We start from the raw sequence: 18186 nt of genomic DNA, 5'->3' as shown, positions 1-18186 counted from the left end.
GGCGGTTTCTATATAATTATTAAAAAAATAGGAGTGATTTATATAATTAAAAAAATATATACAAGGGTATAAATGTAACTATCCCTTGATTATATAATAAGTATAATTTGAAGATGTGATTGGACGTGTTTTATAAATTACTCACTAGTTTGTTTTTTTTTTTTTTCAAGTAAGAGTGATTAACTATTCATATGTAAATTAATTACAATTATTTCTGTCGGATATCAGTATCTAACAACATTCCACACATAAAGCAGAATTTTAACCCTAGGGGTCATGAAGCCTCAGTTTCACCAACTGAATTATGCCTCATTGGCAAATTACTCACCAGTTATGCATTTTGAAAATTTTATTCCAAATACTTTGCCCCATGTTGCACTATTCAAATTAGGTTTGTCTTGGCTCAATTAATTATATAATAAAGGACAATTACATTATTTTCTCTTGAGATTTAGTATAATTACGTATAAACTCTTTATAATTTGATAATTACAAGATCATACTCTTCAGGTTTACTTCCACCTAGGTTTCCTTGTTAGTCAAAATTCACTAAATTTGTTGATATTAACAAAAAAAAAAAATTGAATGAAAATTGATATTTATCCTCGATTGATTTATTATTGACTTATTGCTGGTCAAACAAATATTTTTCTAACTAAACTACTCTTATAACAGTGAAAATATACATCATTGCATGCATTAAGATGTGAAGATGTATAAGAGTAATTTGATTAATAAATATTTATTTGACTTATAATAAATCAATAATAAGTCAGTTGGGTTAAAATATGGTTTTTTATCTAAACTTTTTCATTAATATCAATAAATTCAGTAAATTTTGATTGACGAGTGAATTTATTTATTAAAACCTTTCTTTCTTTTAAATAAAATAAATAATGAAATTTTGTAAAATTAATATATTAATTAAATAGAGAATATAACAATATTTGAAATAAAAAATTCAATTTGTCAATCAAATTGCATTTGTTAAATGATTAATTTTAATTTAATCAAATTCAGTTTGAGTTAAAGCCTGCAAAATATTTTGTGATACACCTATACTTTTGGAATAGAAAATTCTTGTGTTCATTCATGTTACCTAATATTTTGTAAACTTGAAGGGTGACAGATAATTATAATTTTTAATTTATTAAAAGAATAATTACACTCTTCTTTTTAAAATTTGATTCAATTACATGTAAACCTTCTGTTGTTTGAAAAATTATATATAGTATTCTTGAGGTCTGCTTTCGTTTAACAATAAGTCCATTCATTAGTCAAAATCCACTGAATTTGTTGATTATTAACAAAAAAATTGAAAAAAAAAGTTATACTTAACTCCGACTGATTTATTATTAATTTATTATAGGTCAAATAAATTTCTTATGACCAAATTAACATCACACGTCTTCATGCTTTAATGCATGTAAGGAGAGGTATATACTAGAAAAAAATTACTATTGACTATAATATTAGTGGCTATAACTAAAAATCATGGTAAATGACTATTATTCACTATAATTAAATAAAATCGATGCAAAAAACTATTCTTTCCACCATGAAAAATTCAATTTTTTTTTGTTAATATTAGCAAATTTAGTGAATTTTAACAACTGACGGAACTTATTTGTTAGATAGAAGCAAATTTTAAAAGTACTAAATATAATTTTTAAATCAAATAAAATCTATATATAATTATACTAAATCTTAATAGAGGAGAGTATAATTCTTTTAATAAATAGATATTTACAACTCAATCAAACACCATGAAGTGATGATTACATAATTAATTAAATTGTCATTTTTTTTAGAATGAGACGTGCGTGTAATAATTGTACACACTTGATAAGAAAAAAATGGAAACGTAGTATTAATTTAGTAGTATCATCTGATGTCATCGTACTTTCTCTTCTTCCATCATTCATGTTTAGGTTCATTTCTCTATCTTTGACTTTTTTGGTACCTCTCTCATCTACAACTCTATCTCTATTTATTTACATGTATGTTATATATATGTGTAGTTCTGAACCCGTTGCGCAAAGTTACAGAACAGTACTAAAACTGTTGTTTTGCTGAAATCAAGAACCAGAATGAGGACTATGAATCTTGTCGATTCCATTTTCAAGCAACCATGCCCGTCCAAAAAACCCTTCATTGGCTCCACCGACCACCGGGGAATCAAACCTAATTTCCTCAGGTTACGAAAGCCCGTATCGCCGTTCGTCGTGTCCGCCATTATTGCCGAAGAAGATAGAATCTTGACTTCGAAAGACGAACCCACCTTCAATTTCAAAGCTTACGTTGTTGAGAAAGCCAATTACGTGAACAAAGCCTTGGACGACTCGGTTCCGGTGAAGAACCCGCCGATCATCCACGAGGCCATGAGGTACTCCTTGTTAGCCGGCGGTAAGAGGGTCCGCCCCATGTTGTGTATTGCCGCCTGCGAGGCTGTGGGCGGCCACCAGTCCGCAGCCATGCCTGCAGCCTGCGCGGTGGAGATGATCCACACCATGTCACTCATCCATGATGATTTGCCCTGTATGGACAACGACGACCTCCGCCGTGGCAAGCCCACCAATCACAAAGTGTTTGGCGAGAATGTGGCGGTGCTGGCTGGTAAATTAATTCAAAAAGTCATACTAAACACACACACACACACATATATATATGTATACATCCTACACCATCTTATTCTGTCCTTTCCGCAGGTGATGCTTTACTGGCCTATGCGTTTGAGTTCATGGTCACCGCAACCACCGCGGTGGCGCCGGAAAGGGTTCTTGCGGCTGTGGGGGAATTGGCAAAGTCGATAGGGACGGGGGGGCTGGTGGCGGGGCAAGTGGCGGACTTGACTTGCACAGGGAACAACGGAAATGTGGGATTGGATATATTGGAATTCATACACATACACAAAACTGCTTCACTGTTAGAGGCTGCGGTGGTTTTAGGTGCAATCATGGGTGGGGGGAGTGATAAGCAAGTGGAGAATTTGAGGACTTTTGCTAGGAAAATCGGGCTGCTTTTTCAGGTGGTGGATGATATATTGGACGTGACTAAGTCGTCGGAGGAGCTAGGAAAGACCGCCGGAAAAGATCTGGTGACAGACAAGACGACGTATCCGAAGCTGTTGGGACTGGAGAGGGCTGTGGAGTTTGCTGAGAAGTTGAATGAAGAGGCTAAGATACAGCTGGCGGATTTCGATCCGGCAAAGGTGGCGCCGCTGGTGGCGTTGACTGATTACATTGCTCGCCGGCAGAATTAATTTGCTGAGATTTCTGGGCTTAATTCTTGTTTTCTAGAATTTAATGTTTGTTGTAGTAAATTGTTGGAAGTGTTTAAGATGATATCTATATACATATATATCCTATGCTGTAATTGTACGCAATGAAAATCACATTGTAGTTTTTCCGTTTTTGGTAAATTTGGCAGGAACAAAAATTTGGACGTTATCTGGTGTTAAATTGGCATCTTTCTTGATTTACATGGACTTCTATTTTATGGGATAATATTTCCTTTCTAAGATACTGTTTTTGGATTCAATAGTGAATATGTATTTTATATGTATTATGTTATTTAATATTTTAAAAAAATGTACATGTAATCTAAATATCTACCTATTCCTTATAATTAAGTGAGACCACCTTTCTGTGTCTCACTTAATTTTGTATGCAATTTATATATATTAGTCGTTGTGGTACGTTATTTCTATGTGCATATATGATACATAATATTTCACATTTTAAAATATATAATAAATAAGAATAAAATATATAAAAACAATATATAATTAAAAAGAAAGAGTGAAAGAAAGAAAAGTAATTTAGGTAGATAGTATAAACCATATAGATGATAAGAATAATTTGATGAGGAGGAGTGGTTTAAAATACGTAAGAACATATTTGATAATTAAAAAATTGATACCGCAGTGTAAATTTAATAACCACTATTTGTAAATGAAAATAAAGCTTTAATTTTTATATAGTACAGATATAGATATAAATTGTTTGAGTATTTATTTAATTAATTAACTTGCCACCCTCCCATTCTTCAAAACCTCCCTAACCATTCTTCTAAACCCGTAAAAATAGAAAAACTTGCTATTACTCTTGAAAAATGGAAAGCGTGTGTGCGATATTCAACTTGTACTAATTAACTATATGGGTAGAGAATTCAACCAGCCTTTTTCTTGGTAATGTAGATTTTTGTACACTATATAGCAATATAATTAATGTGCAATATTAGTAACATGGTCCTATTGTATATGTTAGATAGTGGCATATTGGGTGTTTTATTCAAAATTGTGTCATTATTCCTGCAGAGATCTAAAATTTTGTCAATTTGAGACCATGATCTCTTGCCCGAGCAGTGAGGTCCTCACAACAATGAGTTCGTGTCCTGCAGACAAAAGGTGTTTAATCTACGACTTTATATTATTTTTTATTTGTTGTTGATTTAAAAATATTGTTGTGTTATGTACTGAATGTCAATAGTATATTGATGAATTTAAAAATATCAATATATATATATATATATATTTCAGAAAAAGGAATTTTAGAAATTTGAAAAACTAACTGCAATTGTTCATATTACGTAATCCACGTTAAATATACAGCACATTAATTACGATCGTCAGTAATATAAATAAAAAATTGAATATAATATTAGCAATCACAACAACCTATATATATATATATTAAATTAAGTACACGTGAAACTCTCCGTTTGAAGTAAGAGCAGTTATTGTTTACAACTTAAGATTTGTGATTGACTAGGATTGTTAGTAAGGATTGAGACTTGAAACTACAAATTCTTCCGTCTTGTGTGAAGTATGTGGAGACTTGTTTTAATAATAGGTTGTAAGAAAATTGATGATGTCCACATTTGGGAAAATAACGTCAAGAAAGGGACATGAAATGAATTTCACATAATGATGGGCAAAGGAGTTTTGACAATGTTTGTCACACAATGTAGTGGATTGGGATTTGAACTCTACAACTATAAATATTTATAATAGAATTATTTAATATAGCAATAATATATAATGTGTCCTAATAATACGAAACATGATAATTTTTTATAATCGTATAAGCGATTTTTTCTTATATATTTATATATCCATGTGCAGCACATTAATATGTCAACTTTGATGCTCATAATTTTTAATTAAGCATCGTTGATTAATATATGTATAGTCAACTTGTTTTAAGTGTTAAATAATTAGAGTTAGGATTTGATTTAGATATTTCAGTATTATCATATTCTACTAATTAAAAAGTTACACGTGATTGTACAGTATTTATGATCAATGTGATGATTTGAATACTTAAGGATGTTCAGATTAAGACAATATTTAATGATGCCCAAACCCCATAAATTCCAAAAATCTCGAAGATAATTCTCATGAAATTAGTACAATAAGCATATGTTTTTTGTATTTTCAAATGATAATGAAATTTAGAAAATGGGTCCCGAAATATCCAAAATCAAAAGAATCGACAGCGTTACACCGCCAAAAGTCTGAATAGGTGGAAAAAGCGCCGTTGCCGGGGATCGAACCCGGGTCGCCCGCGTGACAGGCGGGAATACTCACCACTATACTACAACGACCTTGATGACAAATAATATGCTCAATGCTATCTCTATTTAGCCATGGACTAAACCATAATATAAGCCCCTGATTCCGCTTATTTATAATTACATAAGGGGTAATTATGCTCTCTCCCTCAAAATTTCATGTAATTATTAGTTATTTTATAATTTAAAAAATTTATATTTGATATTCTCGTCTAACAAAGAAGTCTTTTCATTAGTCAAAATTTAGTAAATTTGTTGATGTTAATAAAAAAATAATATTTATTACCCAAATTGACTTATTATTAATTTATTTCAGGTTAAATAAATCTTTTTATCATCAAATTCACTTCATAAGCGTTCATGCCTTAATACATGCGAGGAGGTATATATTCACTGTTATAAGGATAGTTTAGTTGAAAAAATACTTGTTTGATCTCCAATTAAAAATTAATCGAGAATAAATATTATTTTTCATTCAGTTCTTTTTGTTAATATCTATAAATTTAAATTGACGGAGTGACTTATTTATTAGACGGAAACAAACACCTCAATGGTGCTAAATATAATTATTCAAATCACAAGGGGTCTAAGTATAATTATACCAAATTTTAAATAAGAGGAATACAATTATCCCTAATTGTAACGTGAAAAAAGAAGATATATATATATATATATATATATATTTGTGAAGTAATTACTCTGATTTTTTTTTTCTTTTTTTGTGAAGTAATCACTTCACATTTTTTTATTTAAATTTTTGTGAAGTAGTCGTAGCTTGGAGTATTGACTTGACAAATTTTTTTAATTACAACGAGCTTTATTAAGATTTGGTATAATTATAAATATTTCTTATTATTTTATAAATTAGTAATATTTTTTAATATTTGATAAAATTATATAATTTTTGAATAGATGGTTAAAATTCTCACCTTTTGCTCTTTAAAAAAAATTAAAATTATAAAAAAAATGACGAAGTAGATGAAAAAAATAAAAAAAATTGTAAACAGAAATAATTAGTCCATACTTTTTTTATAAAAAAAAAAACTAAAGCTAATTTTATAGTCTAAAAGATATATTGATCATTTTATCACAAATTAGATAAAAACTAACAGATTGTGATAGTTATTGAACGGTCGTTAAAATTAAAAAGATATTTATAAATATTTGTAATTAAGCCAAATATTTCAGAAGATTGCTGTAATTTATCCTTTAAAAAAAAAAAGAAAACTAGGCGAAGTCGTTAACTTCACATAATTAAGTGTTTTCTTTCTATTTTTTTTTTAAAGAAAATATATTTTTGTGAAGTGGCTACTGATCATTTATATGATGCTCGTCCTTTTTCAGGTTTCAGGATGTTAAATAACAATCAAACTGTTTTCGTATCAAGAAGTTACTTATCATCAATACATAGCTTTGGTTGGATGTTGGCACTGTAGAGATTTAACGTGCATTTTGATTGTTGTTTGACAATACTTACCTCTGTGTTGATCGATAATAAGCTTACATGACATAGAACAATGGGCTACTGGCTTTGAAATTATTTTTGGTTAATTCGTCGTGTTGAGTTTTTTTTAATGGGCATGCTTTGAAATTTTTTATTGTTATACATTTAAAATTATTGTATAAATTTACAATAGTTATGTTGTTCCATGTTAACATTTTATGTGTGTTATAAAGACCATTTCAATAATTATTAAATCAAATTTAATTTAACAGTTTCAGAAATAGGTCTAAATGCATTTTTTGCAATTGAACTACTATTGTAACGGTCTCTCATGCTTATTACAATACAACAGCCGTTACAAATTATAACGAGTTTCAAGCAAGCCGTTACAAAGATTTCTTATTACAGAAAAAAGCCGCGATAGGAGGTGCCGTTACAACGGTCGTTATGAATTAATTTTTTTTTTTTTACATTATTAACTTGGCCGTTTAAAAAGCTGTTACTATAAAATAATTTTTTTGAAGTGTAACTTGTAAACCATTTTTTGTAAAAATGTATAGCTAGCCCAATTATAATTAAGTGGATATGTGGATTCATTCATTTTTAATATGTTAAATTGACAAATTGTAATTGAATCAATAAACTTATGGTTGAGAGGACTAACAATAAATATAACACTCAAATTGCAGTAATTATTTGAGTTTATGTATTAATAAATTAATCGCTGTTGCACGGACTTCTCGCAAGCATTAAAAAAGTCATGATATAAGATTAAGAGATTCTTTTTTTGTGAAAACAACAATCGTAGCGTGAGAGTGAGAAAGACAAAAAAATTGTTAGAGGAAAAAACGTCACGCAACAGAGAAAAAATATATTATGATTGTTAATTTAATAAAAAAATTATAAAAAAAATATGGAGAAGTTTGATGTGAGAGAAATAATGGAGCAGTGGATGAGAGAAAAAAATTATAATTATAAAATTATTAAAAAAATTAAAATTTCTATTCTAATAAAAAATTTTTAGAGAAAAAAGTGAATTCAAGGGTAAATTTGGCACGAAAAAAGGATTTTTTTTGTTTTTTTATAATAATGTAGATGAACAAATTTTGTAAACTCATGGAAACTTATATATTGCTGTTAAAAATAAATGCTAATTATTTCCTGAAAATAAAATTTAGTAAGGATTTAATTATAGTAGCACATGGCTAATAGTTCACTATTTTTGTTATTTATCCAAAAATATTCTATTTTATTCTTAATCAAAAAAAACTTTAATATATTCATTTTACCATATTTTTCGCGATTTTTTGTAATTCCTCTTACTCACTCGAAAAAATTTGCATTTGAATTCATAATTTTATTATTTGAATATATTATTTTATATTTTATAATTATTATTCGACCATTTTTCAATTGGGTAATAATTTAAATTTTCAAGCAAATGAATTAATTTTGTTATCATTATAAATTGAAGTAAAAATAATAATAATAGGTGTTTTACCGTCGGGCCCAACTGAAATTTGTACCGTTGGAGATAGGCCACAGCCCAATTTATATACAACATCAGGTAAGAGAATTTTGAACAAAACATAAAGAAATCGAGAGAGTGCAAAATCGAGAGTTTTCAAGAGAAAAGCCCCTGCTCTAATGGCGACGCGTTCTCTGGCAGCCACCTCCGCCGTTCTCCTGCTGCGACCGCCCTCAGGCCTCCATCTTTAGGTACTTCTTGATTCCACAATTTCTTATTTATGTTTAGGTACTTCTTGATTACACGGTTTCTTATTTACTCTTGAATTTTTTTCTTTTTCTTGGAGGTTTTGGCTAATTGTTTCAAGGAACTACTACATGGGTTCTCTTTTATTTCTCGGATTATTACCTAAAAAGGTACTTTGCTTTTGCAAGGGTTCTTTTATAACTAGTTCAGGAAGCATGAGTTCACACAATTTTCCCATTGCATAACAAATTTGTTCAATCCGGTCTTGCTCAAGATTCATGCCATTTGTCCAGGAATTGCATTTATACATATTGCCAGCACTCACAATCTTGATTACACGGTTTCTTATTTGTTCTTGAATTTATTTTTTTTCTTGGAAGGTTTTGGTTTTCTTTCTTTCAAGGCGGCGTTTCTACAATCAGACTTCCCCCGTGTTTTAGTGGTCAATTTCTCCTATCTCCTGTCATAATGATTATATGTTATTAACTGAAATTTAAGTGCCGCCATCCACCGTCTGTTACTCCAATTTGATCTCAACTTAAAATTTCTGGTTGGACTGTGATTAAACTTCTTAAACCAATCAGTACTTGCCCAACCGATGGGCCAACCATAATATGAACTCTCAACTACATCTAGAAAGGTATTGTGGTTATGAAATATCTGTTGCATATTATGCCTTTGAATTGGAGAATGCCACAGTTATGTATCTATGTTGTTTTCTTCCCTGTCTTGGTTTCTTCCTAGTTCTGTCTTAATGCAAAGTACAAGGAGAAAGGACTTATTTAACAGAGATGTCTTATCATCTATTAGCAATTATTTTATTTGCATGCTTCATTGTTAGCAATATTGTCATTGTATATCTCTTGCCAGTGCCATTAAAATTGAGAATTGCCTAGTATGCTTCAGGTCCCAAAAAGCATGAGGTAGATATGATAAGTCGTCATTAGTTAAATTCCAAAAGTACGTATTATGCAGTTACAAATGGTGGCCTAACACTGTAGCCTGTTTATATTTAATTCTACAAGTGAAGCATGTTAGTTAGTATAGGTAATGTGTACTCGTTCATTAATGGTTAGGGGCGCTAGAATTTGGATTTGGTTTGCAGATTCTGTGTTGCCGGATAACTTTCATATTGTTAAAAATTGTGTGGGAATCAAAAGGGTTGAGTAGGACTTAAACACTCAATCGGGACACATTCCGGCCTCTAAAAGTGTGTTTTTTGATGATATTTTAGAACCTAATGTTAACTTGTGTATCTTCATATTCCTCTCTTTGAATTTCTAACTGAAAAGTGACCAATGTCCTTATCGGTTCTTCCTTGCCAACTTTTCTCCCATATTTTTGAAATCGAGGAGGCTGAAACCATTGATTTTATGCATTGTAAACTTCAAATCCAAATTTTGTGCGTTGATTTCTTTGAAAAACTCACGTGACCATCATTTTGACTCGGAAAGAATAGGATTGAGAATGTTTGAGGCTGTTGAAATGTGAACGATGAAAGGATAGAGTTGAGTCCTAAATTGGAGAACAAATCTCCCCTTTTTTGTAAATTTATTCTTGATTAATTCGTCGTGTTGGGTTTTTCTCATGAGCCTGCTTTGAAATTTTTTGTTGTTATACATTTAAAATAATTGTATGAATTTACAGAAATCATGTTGGTCCATGTTAACATCTTATATTTGCAGATGTATCATAGAAAAATATCGAAAAATCTATATTATCCAACTATGAGTTATTTTATTTGTGCACTTTGGAAAATTAAATACTATGCTAAGCGTAGAGCGGTTGTCTAGATGCCAATTAAATTTGCTTTTCTTTGTGAATTTTGTGAATATTATTACATAATTTCAAGATTTGATAAATGTGTTTTAATGAACAAAAAGTTTGGTAACTCAAATAATACTAGATATGAGAATTTTTTTATAGTTTTTATGAGGAATTAACTATAGTGTATTTTAAAAAAAATTGTGGTTTTTTCTTTTGCTAAGATTTGTTTTCTCTCGTCAATTGTTTTCTGTTATCAACGTATGTTTTTAAAATCAACATCAAGTGTACTAATTTCTCTAAGATAAATTTACAAAGTCTGAATATCTTGTGTAGTTTAACAAGTATATAAATTTTCTGGTTTGTGAATAAGTGCATAAAAAAAGTCACGTGTTTTTATTTTAAGAGAAAATTGTTAATTGATTTTTATTGACATTTTTTAAAAGCAGTTTTTGTATTTTTGGGAACACTTTGAAGTTTGAAGTGCATTCGGTTTATTACTTTTGTGAATAAGTGCATAAAAAAAGTCACGTGTTTTTATTTTAAGAGAAAATTGTTAATTGATTTTTATTGATATTTTTTAAAAGCAGTTTTTGTATTTTTTGGGAACAATTTGAAGTTTGAAGTGCATTCGGTTTATTACTTTTGAACAAATGGATAATTTTTTCTTTAGACTTCCAAAAAAGTGTATAATTAACTTTTTTTGTTGTGACAAATAATTGATTTCATAATACTTAAAGAAATCTTTTAAGATGATAGATGCAAAGGTAATTGAAAAATAAACAATGAGATTGGCATCTAGACAACCGTTTTACCGTGTAGTATATGATATTTTATTTTCGAAGTTCAAAAATAAACTAATTTGTGGTTGCGTAGTAGCGATTTTTCAACAAATTTTACTGTGGTACATCTACAAAGTTTAGATGTCGATATGGACAAATATGGTGTTTCTGTATGATTTGTACAAAAGTCTTAAATGTATGACAAACAAAAGGTTTTGAAAAGGCAAATGGGATAAAACCAAACATAATGAATAAGTTGAGAATAAATTTGCAAAAACTGTGGAGAATTATCTCCCCTTTAGGCGTCAACTCCTAACTCATTCTTCGCATTTGAAATTGGCCTCAAATTTATAATCCTATTACTTTCAAGTTAGAATGTTGAGAATGTGAAGGTTTCATAGAACTCACATACATTTTTGGGTTTGAAGTATACAAAGAAAAAAATTCAATGGTTTCAACCTTTCTTGAAATTTAAAATATGGGGGAAGACGGTGGAGAAAACTAGATAGGGACAAAGGTTCCGTCTTTGGTTAGATAAATGGTAGAGAGGAAGAGATAGATACATAGGTTGTCATGTGGTTCTAGATAGTGTCAAAGAACACATTGCTTTTAGTGGTTAATGTGAAACAATTGAGTGTTTGAATCTCTACTTCAATCTTTAAATTCCCAAACAATTTTTAGCGAGATGATGTTATTTAAGCAAGCACTGAATTGAGAAACCAAGTATGAATTCTAGAGCCGTCGTAATTGACGAGTTGCATGCTATACGGTTATGCATTTTGCTCTTTACATATATCTTTAAATATACTGATATTGTTGATTATGTGCAGGTTAATGCTAGTGAAGATGATACAATTGCCGACTTGCATCCATTCACAATGACACACTAGCTTGCATGTTTATCGGGCTCAAGTATTTCTTCAAGACATCAACAGCCATTAGCTTAAGAATAAATCTAGCCTATTGTAAATAAGAATACTCTGTTTGTAGTACTTGTGTCTTCAGGGAAAAACATATATTCTTTATACTCCTCTTTTTATTTTTTTATTAAAATTGCCTATTGCAATTACTTCAATTTTTAATACCACGCAATGTCCTAATTAGAATCTTATTTATATGGATAGAAGAATGATAACCATGTGGATTGAGATACTTCACTTAAAACAGTTTTACGCCTTGCAAAAGAGCACTTGTGTTCCAATATATGTTCACTTCATAGCAATGCTTCTCAGTTGGCAACTTGTATTAGAAGCTTCATTGTTGAAAATTGTAATTCAAGCATCTTCCATACGCAGTTGATTCCATTGTGGCTGAGTTAACCACATGGAAGGTATATTGTTGAACTCAAGCAACTAAAGAACCAAATAAAGCAAGCCAATCAACAGTATCGTGTACTAACGGAAAATTATTTCTCAAATAAAATGTAATGCGAGTACATTAATTCCTTTCAAAATGCCTCAGACAAACTATTTTAACTGACTTAGATACTGATCAAAACATCAGGTTGAGTCAGCTACCTTTTTGGGAGTTACCCATAGATGATCAAAAAGTATTCTTACACCACTTCCTTTCAAAGTCCCAGGTGCCACAATTTCAAGCATATCCGATACTGCTTGAGTAATAGATGCACGAACTTCTGTTGCGTTTGCCCAATAAGGGCATAAAGTACCAGCTACTACCTCAGAAGTATCTAAGAAGATCAGCTTCTGCTATTACAATAGTACACCACTATATGAATGATGGCTCAGCAATACAAATAATAATCCATAGACCAGCAACCCTTGGAAATCATAGCTGAATATAGAAATATCATAGAATTTATAGTTCAAAGTAATTAATTTAAGCATTTAATATACATGCATAAGAACGACAAATAACTAACATGATAACCCTCCTGATATTCTAACTAAATACACTTAAAATATGGATCTTTCCATGTCCCTGTCTTTTAATGATCTCTGCAATAATCTATTTAACCAAATTATGTCTATATTTATAGGCTGCAGCCAAAAAAAATATAATAGAAGAAAAGCATTTGATCTGCATATTCATGATCTAAGAAGTTCCTAATGTGTATCCCGTCACTCCACATGTGAGGAAGAGATTGGTAGAAGGAACCAGGAAGACATAGCACGACAGGAATTCACTCTACTAGGGAAGGCAAACGACTACTCTATTTTTCTGATTGTTGTATAAAGAGAAAACTTGTTAATACAGCTGAGAATCTTGTCATAATGTTCAATTGAAAAGAAAGTACCACTAAAACGAAGCCATAAATCTCATTTGCTGAAAAGAACATATGTCTCAGAAGCTACACCTGTATGCAAACCCCAAAAGAAAACTCTGATGAAATAATGTCGTTTGTGCTAGCCAAGTTACCATCTTCAGAATACACGAGTCTATCACAGAGCGAGCCAATGATAGTAGCATCAGTGTCAAACAAGGACTAAGTCAAGCACACAATGTCCAGTGTCAAAAGTCCAGACAAAGTTCCTTTCTTATTTTTGTGTCGCTATAACCACTTTACACCCCTTGACGAGGCTTCTTTTAGAGCTTCTGCAGTTGATACAGAAATTTGAGTTTTGTTGTTGAGCAGTTTACCTTATGTTAATATTGTATCATCGCATATACGTATAAGCAAAAAGAAAAGGGAAATACTAAACCATCACCCCTCGTAGTATCTTATTCTTACAGTCCATGTCACGGAAGATGTAGCCGAATTTTGGTTTTTGAAATAAGAGACTGCCTTCTCTCTTCCTGTCTTTTGACAAGTCAAAATGTGATTTTCTCTGTGATATCTTGAAGAAAGAGAGAAGAAGCCACACTCTGTTTTCTATGGAAAATATTTACCACATGCTATTAACAATTGTGCTGAACAGTTGATTATATATAACACACGGGAAGAAAAAAGGAACATGCCAGCTATGCTTGCTAGCTCACATCAGCTAACAAACCAAAGAGAGAAGAAGCCATACTATGTTTTCTGTCAAAAGGAACGATAAATAGCACCCAAGAACTCAACAGCCTCCTCAAGTTGGCACTGGGCGAAGTGTCACCAAGCCTAACTTGGACACCAGAGATAAAAGAGCAGGCAGAACTTTGGTACACAAGTCAGCAATTTTGTTGCTTGCTAGAAATGTGTCAAGGAGAAATGAACCAACGCTTTTATTTACGGCTCACCAAGTGGCAATATATATCCAGGCGCTTGGTACATTCGTGAAATACCAAATTCGTAGTGATGTGTAAAGCCGCTTGATTATCGCACCAAAAAGGAATTGGTGTGTGCATAGGAATTCTGAAATCTCGTAGAAAATAAGGATCTAGTGGAGCTCACCTACCCTCGAGACTAGATTACGATATTCGTCCTTAGCCATGAACCTTGATTGTTTCTTTGTTTTCCAAAAAATCAATGAGGAAGAACGGAAAATATAATAACCAGTAACTGAACGGGGGCTATCCATGCGGGATGCCCAACCTATGCCAGAAAATTGAGTCTTGACAATGTTAAGGAAATTGTTATGTTGACACTATGAGATTTATGCTTTATTAGGTACAACCAAATTGCCCCGACGTGATCATACACGATGGGTAAGGAAATAGTGATTGCCAAAGATAGTTGTGAGAAGAAAAAATTCGCCAAACAAGTAGCAGTATTCATGGTGAACATTTCAGTGAGAAAAACATATTTCTTATTTGCCAAAAACTGAACTTGTTACATCTAAACTGCAGGTATACATACATGGTTGCAGTGAAGAAGAATGTGTACCAACTTTAACTACATGTGCCTGTGTGTAAAAAGCTTCCAAGTGTCAAAGCTAAAAATGCTAAACAACTAATATTGAAAAACACGATTTATCGTACAAAGAATAAATAGAAACAGAGTACTGCAGCAGCATCGTCTTCAATGGAGTTCTGCTTCTACTATAGTTGGGAACAAGACAAAATCATCATATCTCTACAGCCCCCCCTCAAGATGGAGGCGTGGAAGAAAGACGCATCTTGGAGAGGAAACGAGCAAAAACAGGGGAAGGAAGAGCTTTGGTGAAAAGGACGACCAATTGATCAGAGTTGCGGATGTACGAAGGGGAAATGAAACCGAGCTTAAACTGGTCCCCAACAAGATGACAATCGATGTCCAAGTGCTTAGTGCGCTCATGAAAGATCGGGTTTGCAGTGATGTAAAGGGCAGCTTTGTTGTCAGACCAAAAAGGAATCGGCAGAGACACAGAGATGCTAAGATCACGGAGTAAAAATGAAATCCAAAGAAGTTCGTAGACAATGGATGCCATACTACGATATTCAGCTTTGGCGGAAGAACGAGAAACCGTAGCTTGTTTTCTTGTCTTCCACGAGATGAGGGAGGAGCCCAAGAACACATGGAAGCCAATAATTGAACAGTGAGAATCCAAATACGAAGCCCACGAAGCATCGGAGTAAGCAGTGAACTGAGTGGAACTGGCCAAAGAGAAGAACAAACCGATGGTGGGAGTGCCCTTGAGGTAGCGAAGAATATGCAATGCTGCATCCCAAGGAGAGCTCCGAGGTGCCTGAAGAAACTAACTAAGTTGCTGGACGGCGAAGGCGATATCTGGGCGAGTAAAACCCAAGTAGAGAAGGCAACCAACCAAGCGCCTAAAATGGCCAGGATCAGGAAGGACATGACCATCATCAAGAACAAACTTAAGTCCAACAGGCAAGGGAGTGGGAACAGGTTTTGCATTGATCATGGAAGTGTCGGATAGAATATCTTGCAAATTTTATGCTGCGAGACTAAAATACCATGTGAGGAACGAGCCAATTCGAGACCAAGGAAATATTTAGCCGCTTCAAGATCTTTAATGGTGAAAAAGCGATGGAGTTAATCCTTGACAGATTGAAGAGCAGCAGGAGATGATCCAGTCAACAAGATGTCGTCCACATATACTGAAAGAGCAGTAAACTCACCTGCAAATTTCTTGAGAAAAAGGCAATGTTCATGGGAAGATTGACTGAAGCCAAACATGACAAGCTTGGAGGTCAGCTCGAGGTTCCACTGATGAGAGTTCTGTTTAAGGCTGTAGAGGGATTTCTGCAATTTGCAAACTTAACCAGCAGGCACATTGAGCAAGCCCTCAGGAGGGTCCATGTACACATCCAAATCCAAGGAGCCATGGAGGAATGTGTTATTAACGTCGAGCTGCATCAATGGCCAAGATTTAGAAGCTGCCAAAGAGATAAACACACAAACAGTTACTAATTTTGCAACAGGGGAAAAGGAGTCGAAGTAATCTACCCCTTCAATCTGGTTGTAACCTTTTGCAACCAAGCGTGCTTTGTAGCAATCAACGGACCCATCTGGCTTGAGTTTCAACTTAAAGACCCAGCGCGAGCCAATAGTTCTCTTCCCATGTGGCAAGGAAGTGAAGGTCCAAGTGTTATTTGCAGCAAGCGCCTACAACTCCTGAGACATAGCCTTCACCTAACGCTTGTCTTTACTGGCCTGGAGATAACTTTTAGGTTCCTGCAAGGCAGACAAGTTGGTAACAAAAACACTATGTGCAACAGAGTAAGAAGAGGGAGTACAAGAGGATGCAGAATAAGAACAATTGCAGACGTAATCAGCGAGCCAAGAAGGCTTGGAATGGGTCATTTCTGACCGACGAAGAGGGGGAGAAGGTGCTGTTGTGACTGGAACGAATTCAGAGGATGGAGGAGAGGGGACAGGTGCATCACAAGGAGGTTCCATATCATCAATTGAAAGAGGAAGGCATATTAGATCAGGGGGCGAATAAGTAGAGCTAAAGGGAAAGGAGTGTTTGCAAAATATAACATCTCTAGAGGCAAAGGAGATATGTGCATCCAAATGATACACCCTATAGGCTTTCTTCAATTGGCTATAACCTATACTAAGGCATTTGGAGGCTCTCGCATCAAATTTTTGCTTCTGGGGTGAGGTGTTCATGGTAAAGCAGAGACAGCCAAAAGACTTTGATGTTATTGAGGTTGGGAGGTTTGTTATAGAGCACTTCAAAGGGAGATTTCCAGTGAAAAATGGATGTGGGCAATCTATTGATAAGATAAGTAGTTATTAGAATGGATTCACCCCAAAATTTTTGAGGTAAGTGGGCTTGGAACAACAGAGCTCTAAGCTACCTGAAGTACATGTCTGTGCTTTCGTTCGATGACCCCGTTTTGCTGAGGGGTGTACGAGCATGATGTCTAATGAATAATACCAGAAGAATGGAATAGGGACTGACACTGAGAGTTGTTAAACTCGGTTCCATTGTCAGAGCGGATGCATTTTACTTAGGTATGAAATTGGGTTTTTACCATAGCAAGGAAGTTGGCTATTATTTGATGCACCTGTGATTTGTATCTAAGTAAGAATGTCCAAGTGGCATGGGTAAGATTGTCCAGAAGAGTTAGGAAATTATTGCAGCCATTTAGGGAACTCTGATGATAGGGTCCCCAAAGATCAGTGTGTAACAACTCAAATATGGAGGCGAAAGTGATGCTACTTGAAGGAAAAGGCAAACGGTGTTGTTCCGCAATAGGACATACTTCACAATTTAGGTTGCAAAGTGAGATTGCAGTTAATATTTGTAATATACTGCATTACAACAGAGGAGGGATGACCCGGCCTCAAGTGCCACAAGGAATCAACACAATTATGTGAAGTAAAATAAGAATTATTAATACAAGAATCAAAGGAGGATTTTTTATCCACAAAATACAGATTTCCAGCCTGATTGCCCACCGCTATAACTTGTTTACTCTTCGGGTCCTGAAACATACAATGAGACGCATGAAACAACACTTCAACAGATAATGAAGAGCAAAGTTTGGGAATAGAGAGAAGGTTGAACTTGAAGGAGGGAACCAAGAAAATGTTTGTAAGAGTGAAATTTTTGTGCAGAATAACATTCCAG

At 33.2% G+C, this 18186-nt stretch overlaps 1 protein-coding gene, 1 long non-coding RNA gene and 1 other non-coding gene across 3 annotated transcripts; 2 read left to right on the top strand and 1 right to left on the bottom strand.

The window, feature by feature from the left end:
• Positions 1 to 1997: 1997 nt before the first annotated feature.
• LOC105159217 (geranylgeranyl pyrophosphate synthase, chloroplastic) lies at positions 1998 to 3520 on the top strand. The gene is made up of 2 exons (XM_011076201.3): positions 1998 to 2616; positions 2709 to 3520. The coding sequence occupies exons 1-2, from the start codon at positions 2091 to 2093 to the stop codon at positions 3260 to 3262; spliced, it is 1080 nt and encodes a 359-aa protein (XP_011074503.1). The 5' UTR covers positions 1998 to 2090; the 3' UTR covers positions 3263 to 3520.
• Positions 3521 to 5535: 2015 nt separating this feature from the next.
• Positions 5536 to 5607, bottom strand: TRNAD-GUC (transfer RNA aspartic acid (anticodon GUC)). The gene has a single exon. It is a non-coding gene; the product is annotated as a tRNA-Asp (tRNA).
• Positions 5608 to 8604: 2997 nt separating this feature from the next.
• Positions 8605 to 12347, top strand: LOC105159216 (uncharacterized). Its single transcript, XR_016064482.1, has 3 exons — positions 8605 to 8737; positions 8833 to 8902; positions 12109 to 12347. It is a non-coding gene; the product is annotated as an uncharacterized LOC105159216 (long non-coding RNA).
• Positions 12348 to 18186: the final 5839 nt, after the last annotated feature.

Source organism: Sesamum indicum, linkage group LG3 (assembly GCF_026168435.1).
Source record: "Sesamum indicum cultivar Baizhima isolate 11 linkage group LG3, ASM2616843v1, whole genome shotgun sequence".
Taxonomy (NCBI): domain Eukaryota; kingdom Viridiplantae; phylum Streptophyta; class Magnoliopsida; order Lamiales; family Pedaliaceae; genus Sesamum; species Sesamum indicum.
Note: the sequence above shows the minus strand (reverse complement) of the source record. Positions and strands in the feature narration are given on the sequence as shown.

Coding starts and splice junctions, on each gene's coding strand:
- LOC105159217 (XM_011076201.3), top strand. CDS start 2,091: ATGAGGACTATGAATCTTGTCGATTCCATTTTCAAGCAACCATGCCCG. Junction 2,617..2,708: donor GAATGTGGCGGTGCTGGCTG/GTAAATTAATTC, acceptor TCCTTTCCGCAG/GTGATGCTTTACTGGCCTAT.